Source organism: Pipistrellus kuhlii, unplaced genomic scaffold, assembly GCF_014108245.1.
Source record: "Pipistrellus kuhlii isolate mPipKuh1 unplaced genomic scaffold, mPipKuh1.p scaffold_m20_p_21, whole genome shotgun sequence".
Taxonomy (NCBI): Eukaryota; Metazoa; Chordata; class Mammalia; order Chiroptera; family Vespertilionidae; genus Pipistrellus; species Pipistrellus kuhlii.
In genome coordinates, this window is record NW_023425520.1 from 329,458 (window position 1) to 354,171 (window position 24,714).

Below are 24,714 nucleotides of genomic sequence, written 5' to 3' on the forward strand. Positions count from 1 at the left end.
ACCGGGCTGAGCTGTCCGCCCTGGGACGTGAGGACTCACGTTGGAATGCAGTCCATCTCCTTTCCCGAGGACCGCCCGTCCAGTCTCCCCCCCTCCCTCCCACAGACGCCCAGGGCACCCGCCCTCTCACCCCTCAGCCCGCACACCCTGTAATCTGACCATCGTGCCTTCCTCACTTCCCCATGCCTGCAGTTCTTCCTCTCCCAGCTAATCTTTACCTCCTCCCCAGTGGCTGCTGGGGAGGGATGGAGCAGATTTTCATGGATGACCCGCTGCTCCCCCATATGCCGGCGTTATTGGAATAAACACGCATGTCTGATGCAACCCTGTGTCTGCTCAGGCGGTGACAGGCAGCCGGGACCCATTGGTTGTCCGGTGAGGACAGAAGGAGCCACATGCTGACCTGACAAGCTCAGGGGAGGCCTGCCTGGCGGTCTTGCCAACTCAGAGAGCTAAAGTAAGTTCAAAAGATGGTCTGAAAATCAAATATTGAACCACAAACAGGTTATAGTGGGTAGTCATGTCCTAGGCTGATATTTTTCTGACAAAGAAATCAATTTAGATCTTTCCTGAACCCATTTGCCTTTTTGCCTCTAAGATAACGTATCTGTGAGATGTCTGGGTAACTTGTAACTTCCCTTTTTCTGGAGCCCCTGGGGCACAATCAGATGTGGTGGGCGCCAGGACTGATACCACAGATTCCTTCATTATCATGTTAATTGTTCCTGTACCCACCTAAGTACATGTCCGTCATTTTACTTTTTATCCAGTCCCAGGGGTTTCCCACCGATTTGCTTTATCCCGCCTCCTTATTCCGTCACCAATGAATTTCAGAGAATCCACCTATGTCCCTCCTTGATTGCAGTGTATAAATACAAATGTAACCCACCATTTTTCGAAGCATTATCTCAATCTGTTGAGGTTCTGCTTTCCGGCATATGTTTGGCTCAAATAAACTCACAAAAATTCTTTACAGCTTTCAATGTTTTGTTTTGTTTTTGTGTGTGTTGTGTGTGTGTGTGTGTTTTACGTTAACACCGGTTACAAACAGGCTCCAGACCCACTCTCTGTGGGGTCCTAGCAACACCCCAGCTCCCCAGGCCTCAGTTTACCCATCTGTGGCATGTGTGGACTGGGCAGCCGGAGGAACTAATTTTATGCCCAGGGAAGGGAACGGGGCTGGCTCTTCCCAGAAAGGAGGCCAGGAAGTTGTCTCAGACAAAGGTCCAGTTCTGCTTCCAGGTGTATCTCCCAGGAGACCTGGGAGGGGGCAGAGGCGCCCCCCTCCCATGCACCAGTGCCCTGTGCCCAGCCCCCAGCTGCATCTGCCCGAGGGCACACCTCACCATCTGTCTGTAAGGGAAGCAATTAATCTTTATGGACAGCAAAGAAAATTAGCTCACAGGCCAGGGCTGCGTGGGACTGGGCAAAGGCCAGCATCCATCCAGCTGAGATCCAAGGCAGGACAAAGAGCTCTCCTGGCAGAGGGCACCCGCAAGGACAAAAGCGTGGAAATGTAAGCAGTTTAAAGAGCAGAGGAGGCCCCTGGGGCAGGAGGAAGTGAGGAGGGAGAGGGACAGAGGGAGGGTCTGATTGAAGGTTTGTTTGTGTGTTTAACTCTCCTGAAGTCCTCTTTTCAGTGAAAGAGGCTGGACAGCATCCAGGGGAGACTCGGGCCAGTGTCCTCAACAGGCTGGTGATAGATGCTCCCTTCCTCCAACTGATGGGCGGACGGAAACTCCACCTGCAGCCAGACATTCCTGAGCACTGAACCACCAATCAGCACCTGCCAAATACCCTAAGCCCCCGATTCCTAGTCCCTAGGTCCCTAATCATAGGCCTTACATGAAACCACCCATCAGCGTGTGCTGAGTGCCTTAAGCCCGGTTCCCTGTCCTCCCCTTAAAGGTGCTTGTACCCCGGCCCTCGCTCTCTTCCACTCTCTCTCTGGAAGCAGCCGGCAGTGGTACTCTTCTCTTCAATAAAGCCTGTGTCCAGGAAAGCAACCAAAATGCGGAAGCATGACACAGAAGCATGTCACGAATGGGAGAGATGGAGGAAAGCAAACTATTGGACAACACAGAGTTCAGAATAACATTTATAAGGTTACTCAAGAATCTTCTAAAAACCGCTGAGAAACTTGAAGAGACCTTCAAGGACCTTAATGAGAATACAAAAAAATAAAAATAAAAAAATGGAAAAGGACCAGTTAGAAAAAAGCATACACTGTCTGAAATAAAGAATATACAGAAACTCAACTGTAGATCAACGTACCCTAAGAGTCAAACCAAAGATCTGGAATATGAGGAAACAAAAAACACCAACCAGAGAGGCAGAAAGAAAGAAGAATCCAAAAGTGTGAGGGTAGTATAAGGAGCCTCTGGGATGGCTTTAAGCGTACCAACATCCAGATTTTTGGGGTGGCAGAAGAAAAGAGAGAGCAGAATATTGAAGACCTATTGAAGGAAATAATGACAGAAAACTTTCCCTACGTGGTGAAAGAAATAGACTTACAAGTCCAGGAAGTGCACAGAACCCCAAACAAGAGGAATCCAAAGAGGAACACATCAAGACACATCATAATTAAGCCGAAACCGGTTTGGCTCAGTAGTAGAGTGTCGGTCTGCGGACTGAAAGGTCCCAGGTTCGATTCCGATCAAGGGCATGTACCTTGGTTGCGGGCACATCCCCAGTAGGGGGTATGCAAGAGGCAACTGGTCGATGTTTCTCTCTCATCGACGTTTCTAGCTCTCTATCTCTCTCCCTTCCTCTCTGTAAAAAATCAATAAAATATATATATTTTTTAAAAAGACAATCATAATTAAAATGCCAAGGGCAAAAGACAAAGAGAGAATCTTGAAAGCAGCAAGAGAAAGGCAGTTAGTTACCTACAAGGGAGCACTCATACGATTATCAGCTGACTTCTCAACAGAAACTATACAGGCCAGAAGGGAGTGGGAAGAAATATTCAAAGTGATGAACAACAAGAACCTACAACCAAGATTACTCTACCCAGCAAAGCTATCATTCAGAATTGAAGTCAGATAGAGTTTCACAGACAAGAAAAAGCTAAAGAGTTCATCATCATGAACAGCAAAGAAAATTACATGAAATGCTGAAGGGTATATTTTAAGAAGAGGAAGAAGAAGAAAAAGGTAAAGGTAGAAACTATGAACAACAACAAAAATCAAATACATGCTTACCAATAAGTGAATCTAAAAATCAAGTGAATAAAAAATCTGAAGAACAGAATAGACTGGTGAATATAATAAAGTCAGGGACATAGAAAGGGAGTGGACTGACAATTCTCAGGGGGAAGGTGGTCTGAAGGGTGCAGGAAGAGATCGGACAAAAATTTTACACCTATGGATGAAGACAGTGGCAGGGGGTGGGGGCATGGGGTGGGGTGGGGAATCAGGTGGAGGGGAGATGTGGGGGGGGGGGGGAAGAGGAACACCTGTAATAATCTGAACAAAAAAGATTTATTATTTAAAAAGAAGAAGGAGGAGGAGGAGGAGGAGGAGGAGGAGGAGGAGAACTTGAGAGAGAGAGAGAGAGAGAGTCCTGCCTGGTTTGGCTCAGTGAATAGAGTGTCGACCTGCAGACTGAAGGGTCCCAGGTTCGATTCCGGACTCTTTTGTCTTGGTAATCCTATCACAAGCCCTGGCCCAAAAATGACTTGCTGACTTTGATGCAATCTTCCAGATGCTCCTCGGGCACCTCCTGCGGGAAGGGTGCGGGACCCGGAGTGGAACACCGCAGACACGCCCTCTGACCAGGAGACAGCAGTGAGGAAATCCCTTCCCCGTGAGCTGTTGCCGTGGCCCTTGGGCCTAGGCTGCTAGGAGAGACCCCGAGTCTGAGAGGGCTTTCTGGAGAAAGCAACTTTGATACTAAACTCCAAGGACAGATGAGATTAGCCAGAGAGTCCTAACCGGTTTAGCTCAGTGGATAGAGCAATGACCTGTGGACTGAAGGGTCCCAGGTTCCATACTGGTCAAGGGCATGTGCCTTGGTTGCGGGCACATCCATAGTTCAGGGTGTGCAGGAGACAGCTGATCGATGTTTCTCTCTCATTGATGTTTCTAACTCTCTATCCCTCTCCCTTCCTCTCTGTAAAAAATCAATTAAAAATAAATATATATATATATAAATAAAGATTAGCCAGAGAGTGATGTGGAGGTGTGGAGGCAAGCCTGGGCGGTGGAGAAGGTCAGGGTGCTCCTGGGAAGGGCAGGGTGCTCCTGAGGAGGGTAGGGTGCTCCTGGGAAGGGCAGGGTGCTCCGGAGGAGGGCAGGGTGCCCCTGGGAAGGGCAGGGTGCTCCGGAGGAGGGCAGGGTGCCCCTGAGGAGGGCAGGGTGCCCCTGAGGAGGGCAGGGTGCTCCTGAGGAGGGCAGGGTGCTCCTGGGAAGGGCAGGGTGCTCCGGAGGAGGGCAGGGTGCCCCTGAGGAGGGCAGGGTGCCCCTGAGGAGGGCAGGATGCTCCTGAGGAGGGCAGGGTGCTCCTGGGAAGGGCAGGGTGCTCCGGAGGAGGGCAGGGTGCCCCTGAGGAGGGCAGGGTGCCCCTGAGGAGGGCAGGGTGCTCCTGAGGAGGGCAGGGTGCTCCTGGGAAGGGCAGAGTGCTCCGGAGGAGGGCAGGGTGGCAGAGGCACAATGCGCCGGTACTTCTTTGGAGGGATCGGTGGGGCCTCGAGGATGGAAGGAAAGGGTTTGGGTTCTGCCGCAGCAAAGGGGAGCCACAGCAGGCTGTGGCAGGAAGTGCCCTGTGGGGGCTTAGTGTTTTTCTTTCACTTCCTGAGTGGCTTTGGTGGAGAGAAATACAAACACACTTGTAAGGTCCCAGCTGAGAGGTTTGCGAAGCAAAATACGGAATCCAGGCGATTAAAAGGGGGGAGGTTTTAACCTGCGCTCCCTCCCGGGCGGAGCTCGCTGGTCCGAGGCTGGGCCAGGGAAGTTCCCGCCAAAAGGTGGCCTAGGTACCTCTTTTATACAGCTGTTCAGGGAGAGGAGGGCGGAGGGATGAGAGGTGTGGAATTCCTGCCTCGGGCCAGGGGTCTAGGAAGGCCCTAGGAAGGCGCCAGCTAGCCAGCTATCTTTGTCACCATCCACCTTGCAGATGCTTGTATCGGCTCTGGGCTTCCCCCCAGCCTCAACTTCACTCCCATCCCGTGCCCTGAGACAGAGGCTGCTGCCCACAGAGGAAGGACGGGGATTCTCTGGCCCCAGCAGCTCCAGGGTGACGGTCACCTCGGCATTTGTGAATTGAGCAGGAGGGAAGCAGGGTGCAGACAAAGGTGGCACTCAGCTCCAAAGAGGGGGTGTGAGGGCTCCATGAGGCCCTTCTGAGGAGGCAAAGCCCGGGAGCAAATGGGAAACTTCAGTGGCACAAACACCCCAGTTTTTCTACTGGCAAAAAAAGCCCATCAGAAGTCAAGGAGTGAACAAAGGAAACGGATAAGAAGTTAAACATGGATAGAAACATCCTCGTTATATAAGCAACTCCTGAAAGCAACAAGAAAATGTCAGGAACTGCAGGCTACGAACCTAGGAATCTAGGAAAATGAAGTACAAGTGGCTCTCAAACCCAGAAAAAGACGCTCAGCCTCGCTGAGTGCAAAGAAAAAATATCAGGAAACCATATGATCATCTCAGTGGATGCAGGAACGATTTGACAAAATTCGACACCCATTCATGATTTAAAAATAGGCCCGGCTGGCATGACTCAGCGGTTGAGCATCATCCTATGAACCGGGAGGTCCCTGTTCCATTCCCAGTCAGGGCGCATGCTCCAGTTCTGACAGTGACCCTCCGTGATTCTCTCTCAGCACTGAAGTTTCCATCTCTCTCTCCCTTCCTCTCTGAAGCCAATACAAACATATTTAAGAATAAATTTTGTAGCCAACTAGGTATCAATGGGAATTTCCTCAAACTGATAAGGATCTACCGGTAATATCACACTTCATGTGAAAGGCTGAGCTGCACCATTCTCACCACCTCTTCCTAGACGCCCATGGCCCCGAGGCAGGAAACACGAATAAAAGAATTCTGGATGGAACAGGAGGAAGGAGCACTGTGCCTGCCTGCAGATCATGTGGTTGCTTACATAAAAAACCCAAGGACACCTATGACAAACACTAGAGCTAATAAGCGAATTTAGCAAGTGTACAGGTTAAAAGGTTGATATACAAAATTCAGTTGCATTTTTATACACTTTATATTCTTATACAGGGTGGGGCCAAGGCAGGTTTACAGTTGTTCATATAAAAATACAATAATAAATAAATAATAGCCAGCCGGCGTGGCTCAGTGGTTTGATTGTTATTTTTTTTAATTTTTATTGATAAAATAAAATTATTTTTCTTGATTCCAGAGAGGAAGGGAGAGGGAGAGATGTCTCCTGGCAGGCCCGCTACGTTGAGCCCGCAATCCGAGCACCTGCCCTTGATCAGGTCCGAACCCGGGACCCTGCAGTCCGCAGGCTGATGCTCTATCCACTGAGCCAAACCAGCCAGGGCTCCTCCAGCATTCCTGATGGAGTCTATGAAGTCAATTGTCTCTGAGCCAGGAGCCGATGTCCGGCTTGTGCTGTCCCCGCCGGGATGCTCCTGCTCTGGCAGGGGCCCTCCAAAGGGCGGGGACAGTGGCCGAGGCGAGGCGTTGATGGAGGCAGTGATGCCCAAGGCATCGGAGGCATCCGGAGGGGCAGGCTCTCCGGAGCCACCCTGACCGCGAGTGGGCGCTGCAGAACGGCCCCTGACCCGGCGCTGCCAGGGGCCTCAGTCCTGGGGGCTGAGGCCGTAGGGTCCACAGTTTGCTGCAGAGCCCCGGCAGGAAGCTGGACTGCGTCACATCCTCCTGTGCGCAAGAAGACGGGCTGAGCGCGCTGACCCGCTGGGCAGCATCAAGGGCGGCCACGCGGCTCAGCGCGGGCACGAGGTGCTCAGGCCCAGGCGCCTGGTCCCGGCCGGGCGCACGAAGGTGCTGAAGCGCCTGTGGACCCGGCAGGCCAGGTGGCGGGGGTTACAAGCCAAGCAGGAGCGCCAGTCCCGCTGCCGGCACCGCGCCGCCCGCTCCCTCCGGCAGCGTCTGTCTCCAGGCCTCTGGTGTCCAGAGCCCACCTCCTTGCCCAGGCCGCCCAGCGCCCCCAGCGGGCGGGCCTCCCTGTGCTCTGTCCGCGGGAGCCCCGGGCAGGAGGCGCGGGCTCTGGGGAGAAGTCTGACCCTGGCGACCTTCTTGGCTCCGAACCCAAAACTGCGCTTGGACTGAGCGAGTCTGATGAGCCGAGTGTCCTGCCAGCATCTCGTGTTGCTTCATGGCGTGTGCATGGCCGGAGACAGCAAGAGACACCCCGTGCCCCCACCCCACCCCCCACCCCCACCGCCTCCCGGAGCCTCTCCCTGGCAGCATTCGGAATACACATCCAGGGCCCCTCATATACAAAGACCCCTCAATCGCCACTCCAGGCTCCACCAACACCCAGCCCCACAGCATGTCCAGCCAGCCCTGGGTTCCAAGGTCACTTCACTGTCCGCCCTTCTGCAGCTCGGTCAGGCCCATCACCTCCCCAGGCCTCCACCCCACCCATTAGCTCATCCGGGAGCTGGTGCACGGCCGAGGGCGTGCCGGGCCGGCCAGGTGACAGGTGATGGTGTGGCATGGGGACAGCGCAGGGCGCCGGGGCGGCCAGAGGCACCCACACGGCTCGGAGAGGAGGCGATGGTGTGGGCGGTGAGGATGAGGAGGAGTCAGGGGAGGGAGAGAAGGGGGTGTTCTAGGCAGAAGCCACCGAATGCACCAAGGGCTGGGTGTGAGATACAGAGAGCTCAGGGCCTGCCGGGCTCTCCAGGCAGAGAGCTCTGAGGAGGGAGGAGGTGGGGTGGGAGGGGAGCAGGTGAGGATGGAGGACAGGGGAGCAGGGTGAGGATGGAGGAGAGGGGAGCAGGGTGAGGATGGAGGACAGGGGAGCAGGGTGAGGATGGAGGAGAGGGGAGCAGGGTGAGGATGGAGGAGAGGGGAGCAGGGTGAGGATGGAGGAGAGCAGGGTGAGGATGGAGGACAGGGGAGCAGGGTGAGGATGGAGGACAGGGGAGCAGGGTGAGGATGGAGGAGAGGGGGCAGGGTGAGGATGGAGGAGAGGGGAGCAGGGTGAGGATGGAGGACAGTGGAGCAGGGTGAGGATGGAGGAGAGGGGAGCAGGGTGAGGATGGAGGAGAGGGGAGCAGGGTGAGGATGGAGGAGAGGGGAGCAGGGTGAGGATGGAGGAGAGGGGAGCAGGGTGAGGATGGAGGAGCAGCGGAGGGGACAGGCGGAGCACGGAATGCGGTGACTCCTGAGGCCAAGTGGAGGCGGAGCCTGTCGCCTGCGGAAAAGATGCTCAACCGCATTGGTCCTCAGGGAAACGCAACTCCAAGCTGAAGGTTAAGGTGATAGCACGTGGACAGGCTAAACAGCCATCTCAGATGGTAGCTAGAGAAACACTGAGCCCTTACAGGCTTTCCTTCTTTTTTTAATATGCTTTGTTTGTTTGTTTGTTTGTTTAAAAATATTTTTATTGATTTCAGAGAGGAAGGGAGAAGGAGAGAGAGAAACATCAATGATGACAGAGAATCATTGACCGGCTGCCTCCTGCAGGCCCCACACTGGGAATCGAGCCTGCAGCCTGGGCATGTGCCCTGACTGGGAACCAGACCATGGTGACCTCTTGGCCATGGTTCATGCTCAACCCCGGCGCCTCACCGGCCGGCTGAGGAGCTCTTTGTAGACTCCCAAGGGCACTGGGTGGAGGTGACTCGTAAACCAAGAACCAGGCGGTGAAGGGCGTGCCAGTGGCCAACAGCTTCCCAGTCAGCCGGGGAGACAGCTGGGCTCGCTGGGCTGTGTACCTGCTCGTGGCCTCAAGCGCCTTTGGCTGGGCGCAGGGCGATCTGCCTCTCTGCCACCTGAGAAACACACCAGCAGGAGCTGCGGTAATGCTCCGCCGAAAGAACATGTAAGATTTTTTATTGATTTTTAGAGAGAGGGGAAGGAAGAGGGAGAGAGCGAGAGAGAAACACCTATGTGAGAGCCGCCGCCATCTTTGTGATGGAGTGATGGTTAATTTGCATATCACCCTTTTTTTTAGATAGGATAAAGTTGAAAAGATGGGTAGGAAGAAGAGGAAGGAGTAACGAGCGGCCCTTTTCTACCCATCACGCTGACAGATAAAAGGTATGACTCAATGTGTCCTCAAGGGTGTGTGGGAACAAATCCTCATTTGCTGCTGTGAGGGGTGGCAGTGGCTCGGCCGGGAGCTGAGGAAGTGGCCCTGGGCATCCGGAGTCTCCTGTAAGCCAGTGAGCCGTCCGGGAATGACATCTCTTCAGGGTTATTTATTTACCTCAGCACTGTTTGTACCAGCAGCCAGCCGGAAACGACCTACATGCCTGACTTCCTGCTAACGAGGATTTGCTGGAAAACTATGGCCATTCTCAGCCTGAAATGGTGGGCAGCTGTGCAAGAGAACACGGCGGCACAAAGCTGACAGCGTGGGGAGACTTTGTGAGGGAGAAGTGAGAAGCACATCCACTCGGACAGGGTTAGTGTGCCAGGAGAAGAGCTGATGTCGGTTGCCTCTGTGTAGACTCTCTCTGCAGCAAAATGTGAATAACTGGCCGAAACCGGTTCGGCTCAGTGGATAGAGCTTCGGCCTGCGGACTGAGGGGTCCCAGGTTCGATTCCGGTCAAGGGCATGTACCTTGGTTGCTGGCACATCCCCAGTAGGGGGTGTGCAAGAGGCAGCTGATCAATGATTCTCTCTCATCGATGTTTCTAACTCTCTATCTCTCTCCCTCTCTGTAAAAAATCAATAAGATATATTAAAAAAACAAAAAAAACAAAACAAAACGTGAATAACTTGTTCCTCTGGTGGCCACTGGGAAGGCGTACTGGGGAGCCATGATCAGCAAAAAAGGGGGGCTTAGTTTGTAGCTTTTACCTTTTGTTGAATTTTGTATCTGTTAATAGTGTTTAAAAGGTGCTTCATACAAAAATAAAGTATATGCAACCACAGGGAATAGGAGAGAAATGGAATGGTTGGAGCTTTTATTCAGAGGTGGACCATGAACCAAAACAATCGTAATGTTTTTTGTTTTGTTTTGTATTGTTTTTATTTTAATTTCTTTATTGATTAAGGTATCACATATCTGTCCTCAACCTCCCATTCCAATCCCCCCCTCCACTCATGCCCCCACCCCCTATTGGCCTTGACCACTGGTTAGGCTCATATGTGTGCACACAAGTCCTTTGGTTGATCTCTCCCTTTTATCCCCACCCTCCCTCTGAGGTCCGACAGTCTGACCCATGGCTCCTTATTTCTGGGTCTGTTCTTGTTCCTCAGTCTGTGTTGTTCACCATTTCCCCCAGATGAGTGACATCATGTCCTACTGGAAATATACTTATAAGAATAAAAAATGAGACAAGCAATAATGGTTATGCTGAAAGGTAAATGGATCAGTCTGCAGTGAGCTTCTTTCTGGGCCACCAGTTCTTCTGAGCCCAAAAAACAATCGTATTGTTCCTGACAACAGCAAGCAGGCGTTCAGGGCCCAGCAGGGCAGGGGCAGCCGCCACTGCTTCCTCCCGCAGCCATGAAGCCACCCAGAGGAGGGCGCTGCGGTCCCACTTACGAGGGGAGACTGAGGCCGGGATGGGAAGTGGCAGGAAGGAAGAGGTTCCAGCTTGCCTTGCTCCCCCTTCTGACAACGCCCGGGGACACCCCTCGTGAGGCTGAGCCCAGGGGAAAGGGTCCAGCTGGGGAGGGGCAGAGCCCACAGAACCCCTTTTTCGCTATCCTTTTCTCCCTAACACTTATCCCTCTGCCCAGATGCATGTTTTCCTTATTTATCTGGTTTTTGTTCATTTATTCACCCGTTTGCATGTCAGCTCCCCCCAGGACAGCAGGTTTTGGTTGTCCCGATCAGGGCTGTGTCCTCGGTGTGAATGAATGAATGAGTGAGTGAATAAATTTGGGAGGGTCGGGAGCAGGGACAATCGGGGACAGGAGGCCAGAGTTTGAATGGGTTGGCAGCGAGGGTACAGGGGAGTGGGTGGTCTGGGCATTTTGAGGAGGAAGGGACTGAAGGACTCCAGCCAGGTGAGCCGTGCAGTGCCAGAAGCCAAGACGGAAGAGTGGGTGAAGCATGAGAGGGCCTGGCTTGTGGTCCAAGGTCCAGAACCAGCTTACCCGGCTCGGATTCCTGCACGGTGGAGGCCGGGTGGAGCAGAAGGGAGGGGTGCACTGGGACAAGACTGTGTGTCAGGGGTGCGGTGGGGAGCCACAATGTTAAAAAAAAAAAAAAAAAAAAAAAAAGCCTTTAAAACAAACATTAGATCATCCGCTTCAGCTGCAGGGTGGGTCACCCTGACCAAGACCTTGGAGACAGAAGTGCGAGGCCTCAAGGCTGGGGCTCTCTGTCCCCACTTCCTCCTCCTCCTCCCCACTCCCTTTTTTTTCTTTTCTTTTCTTTTTTCTTTTTTTTTTTTTTAAATATATTTTATTGATTTTTTTTACAGAGAGGAAGAGAGAGGGATAGAGAGTTAGAAACATTGATGAGAGAGAAACATCAACCAGCTGCTTCCTGCACACCTCCCACTGGGGATGTGCCCGCAACCTAGGTACATGCCCTTGACCGGAATCGAACCCGGGACCCTTCAGCCCACAGGCTGACGCTCTATCCACTGAGCCAAGCCGGTTTCAGCTCCCTTTTATTTCCGTCCTCACTATATACTCTCCGTAGGCCCATCTCATGCTCCCCCTGGGACACTTCATTTGTGCCCCAGTCCCAGCCCCGGGTTTATCAGGACCTCTTTCCACCCACCATTCACTCCACGTAGTTTGGGGACACAGGCTCAGAGCCCCGAGTTCACACACACAGGGAGGGGCACAACCAGCAGGGGCAGGACTCCTGCCTCCCCAGTCCTAACAATCACAGGCCATTTAAATCTCACCACAACCCTACCAGCTGAGACCTATTATTAGCCTCATGGAATAGGTGAGAAGACTGAGGGCCGGAGGGTCGCTGCACCGGGAAACTATCAATGGGATTCTAACTTGCCCCACACCAGCCAGAGTCCAGGCTAGCTGCCCGCCAGAGAGAAACGGGCTTTGCTGCCCCCTGATGGATCTTTGGGGTAGTGCCGTCCGGATGGCGTCCTCTCTAGCCTGGTCTGCGCAAGACCACAGATAAAAGTAATTCTGTGATTATAAAAAGAAAGCACACCTGTACTGCTTCTTCTTTTCTCTCTTAAATTATTCAAAAAGCAGATGAATAAAAATACAACATGCATACACAACAGGTTATAGCCCAATTGATGCTTCTTTTCAGTCAGACTAAGCTTTGAACAAGGGAAATTCATCCTAAAATGCTGCTGGACGTTTGCCAACGCAGTTGAAGTACAAATACTGCCTTTATAATTATTCAAAGTGGGTATACATTTTTGGGGAGGGCAGTATTCCCCCCCCCAAAATGTATATTCACTTAATTTTCACTCCTTTTCAGGTTTAACTGACTTGAAATAATGGGTGAAGTCAGACTAAGCTTTGAACAGAGAAAATTTATCCACTAAAATAGTTTATGGGGATACATGAAAGATAAACTTTTCAGTACAAAACCGGCAACAGTGGACAAACTGAGGGCACACAAATACCGAGTGAAATGACTCCAGATGTTTGTGATTCCAATGCTTCCCATTATCAGCAGTGCCTGGACCAGGGCAGGCATCAGTTTGAAAACAGGTGTGGATAAAAAAAAAAAAAAAGATTAGGGGAGTGGTGGATGCGGGAAGAGACTGAACATAAACTGTGCACCTATGGATGAGGACAATAGGGGGTGGGGAAAGGGCAGAGGGTGGGGTGGGAACCTGGTGGAGGGGGGAAGAAATGAGGAACCTTTGTAATATTATGAACAATAAAGATTGATTTTTTTAAAAAGATTAATTTTTATAGATGCTTCTAAATTTTGAAGATGAACTGTATGTTAATAAACACTGACTTTATAATCATCCAAAGTGTGTATATGCTTTTTGTGACATCCAATATATATTAATTGTATTGTTGGGTTTATAGCTTATATATTTGACCATAACAGCACAAAGGAGGTGGAGGGAGCAAAGTTGTATTGGAATAAGGAGATGACACCAAGTAATAATCAATCCACAAAGACTAATCAAGGGAACCAGAAACTCAAAAGGAGAAAGTTAACATAACAACTCTATAAATATATACTTGCCCCCTTCTGTTGTCTGCTTCCTTAACAGACAAACAATTTAATTGTATGGAGTAGTAATTATAACAATGCATTGTGGGGTTTTACAACATGTAGAGGTAGTGTGTACAACATTAATAGCGCAATAATAACAATAATTGTACAAAAGGGGAAGGGGAAATGAGCTTATAGAAGTCACACTTTTATATGTCATTAAAATTAAGGCTGAATAAATCTGAAGTAGATTCTAAGGTAAGATGTATATGTTCAGCCCTACAGTAACCACTAAGGAAATAACTCAAAAAATATATTGAAAAAACCATTAAAGGAATTAAAATGTTATACTATAAAACAGTCACTTCGTGCATAGGAAGCAGTAAAGGGAGAATAGAGAAACAACAAAAACAGGTGTAGAAAAACAAAAGTAAAATGGTGGGTGTCATATTGTTAAAATGACAATCCTCCCCAAATGGATCTAAAGATTCAATGCAGTCCCTATCAAAATCCCAGCTGGCTTCTTTGCAGAAATTGACAAGCTGATCCTAAAATCATATGAAAACTCAAAGGATTCAGGCCAACCTCTTTTTTATTTTAAAAAAGAAGATCAAGCCTTGGCCAGTTTGGTTCAGTGGATAGAGCGTCAGCCTGTGGACTGAGGGGTCCCAGGTTTGATTCCAGCCAAGGGCACATGCCTGGGTTGTGGACTTGATCCCCAGTAAGAGATGTGTAGGAGGCAGCACTTCTTAGTTGGGATTCAGGAATCTGTATTTTAACAACTCCATCAGGTGATTCTCATCACGAGAGAAGTTTGGGAAACACTGACTCTAAGTGATATAGGTTGTGGGAGGTGCAGCAATAAAGCTTGATCAGGTGCATGCAATTGAGTAGATTCCAAATCTGAGAGAACATTGTAAACATCTTGACCTTACTTTGCCTTGTGGAACCTGGCTATAAAATAAATGATTGCAGGCTGTGGCGCTGTCTCTCCATCAGAGGGCAGCGTCCCACCAAGCCCCAGCTTTATTCTTTTGTCTGTCTTCTCCAACCTTCACCACCCCCTCTCAGGTCCACCCACAGCTGAGCACATATATATTTATTTTTTAAAAAGACAGCCTGGCTGGTGTGGCTCAGTAGTTGAGCATCAACCTATGAACCAGAAGGTCACAGTTCAATTCCCTATCTGTGCACTTGTCTGGGTTGCAGATCAGGCCATAGTTGGGGGGGGGGGGGGGGCGAGCAGGAGGCAGTTAAGGCAGCAGATGGATGTTTATCTCTCACCAATGTTTCTATCTCTCTATCCCTCTCCCTTCCTCTCTCTAAAATCTAATTTGATGAAGTCCAACTTATTAAAGATAAGTTGGACTTCATCAAAATTAAAAATGTTTGTGCCTCAAAGAAACCAATTGAGAAAGTGAAAGAGGGCTCTAGCCCAGTGGTCGGCAAACTGCAGCTCGAGAGCCACACGTGGCTCTTTGGCCCCTTGAGTGTGGCTCTTCCACCTGCAGGCACGCACATACAGTACAACTGAAACTTCGTGGCCCATGTGCAGAAGTCAGTTTTCAGCCTGGGCGAGTCTATTTTGAAGAAGTGGTTCTAATGCTGATCCTCACTCAATGGCCAAAGAGCCGAATGTGGCTCTCGAGCCTCGGTTTGCCAACCACTGCTCTAGCCAGTTTGGCTCAGTGGATAAAGCATCAGCCTGCAGACTGAAGGGTCCCAGGTTCAATTCCAGCTAAGGACCCATGCCTGGGTTGCAGGCTCGATCCCCAGTAAGAGGTGTGCAGGAGGTAGGGGTGTGCAAGAGGCAGGTGATCAATGATTCTCTCTCATCATTGATGTTTCTATCTCTCTATCTCTCTCCCTTCCTCTCTGAAATCAATAAAAATATGTGGGTGGGGTTTTTGTGTGTGTGTGTGTGTGTGTGTTTTTAGTTGTTCATTAAAAAATAAAGTGAAAGAAGGAAATTAAAAAAAATTTTTTTTTTTTTTTAAGTTCTAGCTGGTTTAGCTCAATGGACAAAGCATCGGCCTACAGGTTCGATTCTGGTCAATGGCACGTACCTCAGCTGCAGGCTCCATCCCTGCCCGGCCCTGGTCAGGCCCTTGAGAGAGGCAACCAATCTATGTGTCTTTCTCTGTTTCTCTCCTCCTCCCTTCCACTCTCTCTAAAAATCAATTGAAAAATATCCTTAGGTGAGGATGAGCAAACAAACAAAAATAAAATAAAGATATAAAAAATGTTTTAAGAAAATGAAAAGGGATGGGGTGGGTGTGGGCTAGAAGGGGGTCAATGGGGAGTGATGGAAGGGGGACATCTGTAAAACTTTCAACAAGAAAGATAAATTGAAAAAAGAAAGTGAAGCTGAAACTGGTTTGGCTCAGTGGATAGAGCTTTGGCCTGAGGACTGAAGGGTCCTGGATTTGATTCCAGTCAAGAGTATGTGCCTTGGTTGTGGACACATCCCCAGTGAGGGTGTGCAGGAGGCAGCTGATGGATGTTTCTAACTCTCAATCTCTCCCTTCCTCTCTGTAAAAAATAAATAAAATATATTTTTTAAAAGTGCAAAGATAACTCACAGAATGAAAAAAGTGTATCTGATGAGGAACTATGTATCCATAGAATATATAAAGAACTCTTCCAACTCAATAATTTTTTTTAAATATTTTTATTGACTTTTTACAGAGAGGAAGAAAGAGGGATAGAGAGCGAGAAACATCAATCAGCTGCCTCCTGCACACCCCCTACGGGGGATGTGCCCCCAACCAAGGTACATGCCCTTGACCGGAATCGAACCCAGGACCCCTCAGTCCGTAAACTGACGAGTGGGTAAACAAGATATATTTATACGATAGAATATTATTCAGCAGTAACTAGAAATGAAGTATTAAGCCATGCTCCACCAGGGATGAATCTTCAAGACGTTAAGTGATAGAAACCAATCACAACAAAAGACCTCCTTTTGTCTGGTTACAATAATGTAAGAAACCTGGAATAGGCAAGACTAGAGGCAGAAAACAGATTCCTGCCATAGTTGTCTAGAGCTGGGGGAGGGGAGACATGGAGGGACTACCTGTGAGGGGCTTCTTTTGTGGATGCTGGAAATGTTCTAAATTTTACGGTGATGGCTGCACAGCAGTGTATATACTAAGTATATGAATGTGTCTGGGAATAAATGGTAGTTAATGCCAGTGAATTGTATGGTATGTGAACTATGTGTCAATGAAGCTATTAATTACTTAATTAGGAAAAAAAAAAAAAGAAAAATACTAACTGGGCTCAGTTGTCACCTTCTCCAAGAGCAGCCTCCCGCCTCTTCCCCCACCTCTGCCCAATAAACCCTCCAAGGGACCTCGCGGCGCAACGGTAGCGCGTCTGAATCCAATAAACCCTCCAATTTATCCTCTTTCCTCTGTTTTTCTTCACAGCCTGAAATCGTGAAGTGTTTTTGGTTCTTTTTATTCCATCTTCCGGTCTCTCCTCCAGGAGACTCTTTTTGCCAGAGCCTCTCTAAAGTTGGGGCTGCACCTAGGCCAGTTCTAGCGCCCCCACTCGCTCCCTCCTGGCCCCACGATGCCCAGGATCTGTAGTGGAGGCAAGGAGACAGGGTTTGAATCTCTGCTACTACGAAACACAAACAGATCCCCATAATAATAGTGACAACTAGCATTCTAGCGCTTAATGAACGTTACCACTTGTTAATTGCTCTGTGTCTGGCGTTTTACATGGGTTATCCCATCTAATTATTGTCCCATTTCTAGGAGAAAAACAGTGATATTATTCCCATTTTACAGTTAAGAATTCTCAGATCTGTGGCTTGAGACCTCCGTAACACACCTCTTGGAAAGGCGTCGCCATCATAACATAAAATCACGCCCATTCTAGATATTTATACTTAAGCTGTGGCAGGGTTGGGGAGAGGGGACAGAAGGGGGAATGTAAATGCTGTAACTCGCCGCTGACGTCTCTCCCGTTGCCTACCACTCCCGGCGTGCTGCGCGCGCCTATGCAACCTTACGGCCGCGGCGGAACAGGAGGGACTATCCGCGTTGCCTCTTGGGAGTTGTAGTCTAGTCGCTAAGGAAGACGGGGCTGTAAAGACATTGGTGTATCTAGAACCAATGAAGAAACAGATGTGGTTGAGCGCGGGGCCAAGAAGCCAATGGACCCGCGGCTTCGAGAGGGCGGGACTTCCTGTAACGAAGCCGTGGTGAGCGGCTGTGCGAGAGGAGACACTTCCTTTTGTGGGTGGTGGCGAACGCGGGCTGCACGCCATGAAGGCCTCGGGAACGGTAAGGCGGCCGCGACAAGGGAGGGGGCCGGGGAGCGCGTCGCGAATCGAATGGGGGACCCAGGAGGGGTTGTGGGCCGAGTCGGTAGTGCGCGCTCCCGGATGGGGCCCGTGCTGTCCGTGCGGCTGCCCTGAGCTGCAGCCAACATGGCGGCCACTCTGGGCGCCGCGTGGGGAGGCCGGTTCTTGATCCGGGCCCGTTCGGGGATCGCGGGGTCGGAGGCCAGAGACCGACTTTTTTTCCCCCCACGTTGCCCATTGTGGAGGCTCTTGCCGCCAGACCTCGTTGAGTCTCCGAATCTCGGATAGTGAACCTGGTCCTGGGGGAGGCAGTAGTGTTCCCATGTTCCCCAGTATGGTTGTGAGAAGCAGAAGAAAGCTATAAACCCGAATGGACGAGGAGATTGCGAGCCTTATCGCTGTGGCAAGTGCTGGGCAAAATCAGGGCGCTGTGATGCAGGGATGGGAGAGTGGGTCCGGGGAATTACAGGGCGGGGGCTCATGTACAGCTCTCCAGCCTCAGTTTCCACGCTGGGGAAGGGATTGCGTCGGTCCCTTTAAGAACGGGTGATCCGCGAGGTTAACACGTTAAGCGCCCTGTCAGTCACCGGTGACACACTATTATTTTCCGTCCGGAAGACAAAACCGGCTGGGCGCTTACCGTGTTAATGTGGCAGATTCAGAAGTGGAAGTAGGAGCCGCGTTGGCAGTATTTGGGGCTATCTTTTACTGATCTTAAGATGGTGGCGAGTCATTTAGGTAGGTGGTTCTTTTCTACCATATCGCAGGCTTCGATTTGGCAGACAACTCACTTTAGCATTCATGTAGACAGGGAACCCAAATCTCCTTGGGCATCTAGGGAAATGCTGGCAGCAGTGCAGGGAGCCCAGGGCTGGAGAGGAAACTGGGTTCTTGTTTTGGTGCTACCTGGAGGGGCTGTGAGATCCCAGGCCGGTTAGTGTCCCTGAGCCCCCGAGTGAAAGAACTTGGGTAGGATGTTTGTGAGCTGCAGAGATGCTGTGGATGAAGGTTGCCAGGTTATTCTGAGGCTGCAAGTCTAGGCCTCCATTTTGCCACAAGTATAAAGACAAAGGGAGAGACAGTGAGGTTGATAATCCTGCCCACCTTTCTCGCGCCAAGGCAGAGGGCACCCTGCCCTTTTATGGGGAAGGCTGGACAGTGAGGTGAACACAATCACATGGAAGCCCAGGGCTGGGGCATCACAGGTCTTGGGAAAGAGCGAGGCATCTGCACAGGTGCCTGGTTGCTGGTCCTACCTCACCCCTGATTCTGTTTCAGCTTCGAGAGTACAAAGTGGTGGGGCGCTGCCTGCCCACCCCCAAGTGCCACACGCCTCCCCTCTACCGCATGCGCATCTTTGCACCCAACCATGTTGTTGCCAAGTCCCGCTTCTGGTACTTTGTGTCTCAGCTGAAGAAGATGAAGAAGTCTTCGGGGGAAATCGTCTACTGTGGGCAGGTATGGGTGTCCAGGACGGGCGGGTCTGGAGTGGGTCTGCACCTCCCAGGAGGCAGGCCTGGCTCCCAGGGCTGTGGGCTTCAGAGCCTGGGTCCTGTTCACGGGTAGTTCAGGCCTAGGTCCCAATAGGATGGGTGAGTCAGTGCTCTTCTCTTAACGAGAAAGCCCAAGGCCTGGGATGGGGTGGCTGTTGTGCTGGGATATCTGAGCTGGGGTCACCACCTTCCCTGGACCTCACCTGTGAAGAGGAAAAGTGCCGTCGCCTGGGCACACTGCCGTGATGGGCACCGGACTCTTCATCGTGTGGCTACATGGCGGCAGCTGGTCTTCAGAGTTGGTTTGGGAGGAGTTAAGACCTATGCTGGTCCCCACTTTTGCCGTGGGGGTGTCTGGGACAGCAAGGGTAGAAGAAGTATTTGCCCGGTGAGGGTAGAGGTCGGGTGGAGGCCCATTTACTACTCTCCCCTCAGCCAGTCTTCTTTTTGGCAGGTGTTTGAGAAATCCCCCCTTCGCGTAAAAAACTTCGGCATCTGGCTGCGCTACGACTCCCGCAGTGGCACCCACAACATGTACCGGGAGTACCGGGACCTGACCACCGCCGGCGCCGTCACCCAGTGCTGTAAGCTTCTGCCACAGCCGTCCGTCCTTTTAGTCACCCTGACATCTGCAGCTCGGTCTGATACCTCCTCCTCTTCCCCCTCCCCCTGAGGCAGGACAAATGCAAGCGCCTTTGCGGGGTGTGGGGAGACCGGGGATGGTGATGGGAGTTTGCTCAGGGTGTAGAGATGGATGGGGACGGTATCCCAGGAACACCTTTCCCTGGAGCCTCGCAGCAAGTGGGCTTCTGGGGCCAGTGTCTGGTACAGATGCAGCTCCCACCCGTACCCGCGTCCAGCCCCTGTCCTGTCCTGTATCAGGACCTGTAGTGGCCCAGGGTGCTCCCAGGCTGGGCCACCTGTCGGCTGGAACCCAAGCACCTAAACCCAAGAACTGCTGCTTGTTGTAGCAGCCGTTGAAACGGGTGCTGACAGCAAGTGGATCTTGTCGCCTTTGGGGGCTGTGACTGTGCCCCTCAAAGTGAATTGGAAGGTTCAACACTCCTGGTGGCCAGAGTTGGGTCTCCTGGGCAAGCACCCAAGGGGGGTTTGGGGAACACCCAGACACCTTAGTGCCTGTTCACCCTGCAGACCGAGACATGGGCGCCCGGCACCGAGCCCGCGCCCACTCCATCCAGATCATGAAGGTGGAGGAGATCGCAGCCAGCAAGTGCCGCCGACCGGCGGTCAAGCAGTTCCACGTGAGTGCGCTGGGCCCCTGCTGGACTGGGGGGGGCTCCCCCAGCCTTGGGTCTGACGCAGGAGCCCAGTGGGGCATGTCCACGCTTCTGTAGACCTTTCAAAGGACAGCGGTTAAGAGGTTCCCTCCCCACCCCCTCACCTGCCTCTCTCCGTCACAGGACTCCAAGATCAAGTTCCCGCTGCCGCACCGGGTCCTTCGTCGCCAGCACAAGCCACGCTTCACCACCAAGAGGCCCAACACCTTCTTTTAGATGCAGGGCCTCGCCGCCCCTTGGTCTGCCCAAATAAACTCTACGGGAAAGCCGGGCTGCTCACACTCACTTGGTTTTCTTTGCACACCCCGCAAAACTCAAAATGCGCAGCAGAGCTAGCCATGAGTTCTCTGCTCTGAGAGGGGTATTCTTGTGCAAGTGGGGCCCAGACATCAGGAACCTCAGAAGGGGTGCTGGGAGTCCCAGGAATAGCGAGGGGCTCGCCCCCAATCTCTCCTGCCCACTCAGTTCCTGAGCCTTTGTGCAGCGAGGAGCTGTCACGGGTGGGGTCCTGGTGTGAGGGCCGAGTTTTCAGCCCCATCACGCAGCCCTCGCTGTGAGCTTTGAGGCACATTGTAGAGCACAGGCTTGGCCTCCAAATCTACCACAGGCCTCCATTGGCAAGATGTGGGGGGGATCGCCTCCCCTCCTGGCCCAGAAACTGGTTCTTGATTCCAAGATTCTTCCAGGGTGTTAGAGGGCATTTGTCTCCAGGAAACCACTTAAACCTGGAAAAAATGCAGGCATGAAGCTAATCCCACCCTGACTGAGCCCTGGAGGAGTTAGACACAGGCCTTGGAAGCGCCTGTCCTTAATGTGTCTCCTCGGTCCCTCAGCACTGGTATCCAGGCCACCTACCACATTTGCTCCGCAATGCAGGGTGCAAGCACCGGAGGCACAGGCTGGGCAGGACCCATGGGTCAGGGGGGAGCCCAAGGGCACAAAGGCAGAATGCCAGTCCTGGCAGGGACAGCTGCTGTCCCACAGAAGGGGTAGTGCTTAAACCCACCTGTGGAGAGGCCAGATCCCAGGCACAGCCTGTGCATAGCCCCCGTTCTTGGGTGAGACTGGCCTGAGGGGCCCCTGGTTTCTGAGTTCCTCCGGTGCTTTACCTGCTGAGTCAACAATGTTGAGCCCTCAGCCTGGGCTGCTCTCCACAGATCATCACCGGGCCCGCCTCTACTGTTTCCGAGCCATAAGTCCGTTCAGATGACTTTGCTTTCAACCCCCACCAGACAGACGGGCTGGAACCACATGTCACTGCTCCCAGCAGAACCATGTTTGTGAAAATCTAGAAAAGGGCAGATGACCAATGAATATTCTACCCGTGTGTGTCTGCAGCACATGGGATAAATTGCTGGGCCAGGTGCTTGATTTGGGCACTGCCAGAATACCCTCCATAAATGCATCTATATCCAACGGCATTAAGGGATCTTGGCCTGGCCAGTGTTGCTCAGTGGTTGAACTGTTAAATTCCTGGTGAGGCCAGGGTTGTGGGCCCCAGTAGGGGACATGCAGGAAGCAGCCAATTGATTCATTGGTGTTTCAATCTCTGAATTCAAATACATATTTTAAAAAAGGAATCCTGGTTTTTCCCAACTTTGCCAGCACTGGTGGGTTAGTAAACTGATGACTAAATCATCAGTTAGGGTTGGCTTTTTATAAAGCAGGTATATCTCCCCCCCACACACACACAAATTGATTTGTATGGTCTTGGCTCATTGGGCTGCTAGTTACAGATCTGTAAAACCTTGGGAGAAAAAGCTCCCCATGTTGCCAACGCGTTTGCCTTGTGGGTTTCATTCACCTATTGTGGTTTCCAGCAAAAACTAGTTTCCCCAAATGTTCCTCTCTCCACCCCCTCAGTAACAGGCTCTCCATATCTATTATAGATGCCATCCAGAAAGTTTCCCAGCCTCCCTTGCAATTAGGAGTGGCCATGTGATAGCAGCAGTGATGTGTGTCACTAACAGGAAGTACCCTTACAATTGGTATATTGCCACAATGCCCACTCCAACAGCCATCGTTGGACACAAGCCACACCAGCAATGAAATGGGAAGAGCTTGGATTCCTGACACTGTGGCTGCTAGGTCATTTCTCATGTGGCCTGGAGCAAGTCACTGCCTACTCTGAGCCCTCAGTCCTATTAAGTGATGTAATGGTGATCCCTCAGTTCTGGGGATGGGAGGCTTCAGATAAGCTAGAAGTTGAGATCGAGGATGTACTGCCAGGAATGTGGAAGTTCAGCATCCCACAAAGGCCCACTGGGCACCTCATCACCTTGGGGTCCCACCAAGGCATCATCCATGTTATGGCCTGGGGACCAGTTGGGAGGGCTTTGCCCCCACTAGCCAAGGTGTGGGGCAATCCCATTATTGAGGAGCCTTGAGCTGAGGATGGTAAGCCCAGCTCCTATCTTCAACCTGCTCATCCACCCACCCTGCCATTTGTTCATCCTCGTACTACCGTGTAACCACTCCCCTGCCAATTCCCCTCAAACCTTGCGAAGAGCAGCTGGTGGGACTGGCTGGAGGTGAAGGCCACTGAACCAAGGGTGCTGTGCCAGAACCACCTGGAGCAAAGCTGGAATTGGGCGGAAATGGGGCCCATGAGGCAGGATGGTCCGTGGATTGCTGACACCACTGGTCCGCTTGGAGGCCGACAGTCCACCCTTCCCACGGCCCCAGGTGCTGAGGCATCCTGGACCCATTCCTGGGCAAGGCTGGGAGCCCTGGAGGAGACAGAACCGCTCCTCCCTGACCCACCCTGCACCCAGCTCCTGAGTTAGGTGCCACAGGTAGGTACCAAGGCAAGAAGATTGGGGGCCCCAGGAGACCCAGAGACTTGAGAATCAGGATCCTAAGGTTCTCAAGACTAGATCCCGAACTTCAACTGGATGCCCCTGGGCTCTGGCTGCATAGCTCAGCTGGTTAGAGCATCATCCCAATAAGCCAAGGCTTCCGGTTCAATCCCCAGTCAGGGCACACAAGAATCAATGTGTGCCCTGATAAATGAAATAAAATCCACATCCCCACCAAGACTCAAGATCCCCTGGTGGCCCTCCCTGCCCAGCTCCTTTCCCCCCCTGGCCCTTACCCCAGCCCGGCTCATTCTCTGCCTATAAGTCTCCACTCTCCACCCAGAATGTGCCCCACCCACAGGCCCCGCATAATGGCTGCCCCAGGCCATCATTCTTGTCACCCAGTCGCTTCTGAGATGGCTGGGTCAGTGTCCTGATCCTGTGTGCCCAGGGGGCCCACCTGGTCCCCAGCGCTCAGTGCAGGGCCTTGTGCACAGCAGGTACTGTGTGAACAGGCCTTCGCCCAGGTGTCAGGCTGTGGTTGGGTCCCCACCCCCCCCCCCTCCAGGGTAGGGTAGGGGAAGACTCATGCTGACACCAAATGGTACCCCTTCTAGGAATCTCCCTGGGGAGACAGGTTTGCATATGTTGTAATTGGTTTGCATGACTTTTCGGAAGAGATCCCTGCCGGATTTCCCCTTTCCCCAGCAGGTTTTCCAGGAAGATGTCACACCAGGGCCTGGAAAACTAATGGAGGTGGAAGGAAGAGGAGCTGGTGTCCTCCACATCATCCCCCCTAGGGCAGAGGGGGCAAGCCAGCGAGCCACAGGTGGCCGCTTGACAGTTGCGGTGACAGAGCAGGGGCCTACACATCACATATATAATGAGAAGAGAGGGGCCTACACATCACATATATAATGAGAAACGAGTCCCGGGGGACACTCGTGAATTACCACCCCCCCACCCCCCACACACACTGGACTCAGCTGGGGCGACGCATGCGGGCCAGAGGGAGCCACCAGGGGGCGACAGAGGCCGGTGAGGACTGCGGTTGGGGAGGGTGCTAGCATTCCACCTGCGGATTTTTAGGTCCCGCCCCTTCACGGAGGAAGGTACCCAGCTTTTCGAGGGCGAATCAGAGCCACCAGAGCCCAAAGTCCTTTCTGGGTCCCCCAGCGAAGGGTCCCAAAATGACAGTGTCTGGGTACCTTGATGGCATGACCCCAGGCAAGGGACTTCCCGTCTCAGTGTCCTCAGCTGTGTGGTGGGCACACGCCTGACGTCACCACTCATTCGGGGTCACAGCCACTGACAGCCCCTCGCACGACCTTCATGGTGCGGTGTGCCTGACACAGGCAGATGCTCTGTGCGTGTTTGACAAGGAGCCAGAGAATAGGTTAAGAAAGGAATGAAAAGGCTCTTGGTCTGCGCCAGGTTGGTGTCACGCGGGCTCCCTGAGGCAGGGCCTCCTTCCTCCCTCCCTACAGATGGGGAAGCGGTCCCGAGAGGCCATCTCCCCCGGTGCATATGCACCAAGGACCTGGCCCCGAAGGTAAGGTGACCAGACATCCTGCTT

The 24,714-nt window shown here is 52.1% G+C and overlaps 1 protein-coding gene and 1 non-coding gene across 2 annotated transcripts; both read left to right on the plus strand.

Annotated features, from left to right (window-relative positions):
• The first annotated feature begins 17,376 nt into the window (after window positions 1–17,376).
• On the plus strand, window positions 17,377–20,607 carry RPL18A (ribosomal protein L18a). Its single transcript, XM_036450282.2, has 5 exons — window positions 17,377–17,529; window positions 18,828–19,007; window positions 19,497–19,626; window positions 20,195–20,304; window positions 20,464–20,607. Exons 1-5 carry the CDS (start codon window positions 17,512–17,514, stop codon window positions 20,554–20,556), a joined length of 531 nt encoding a protein of 176 aa, XP_036306175.1. The 5' UTR covers window positions 17,377–17,511; the 3' UTR covers window positions 20,557–20,607.
• LOC118726204 lies at window positions 19,978–20,107 on the plus strand. The gene has a single exon (XR_004990234.1). It is a non-coding gene; the product is annotated as a small nucleolar RNA SNORA68 (small nucleolar RNA).
• Window positions 20,608–24,714: the final 4,107 nt, after the last annotated feature.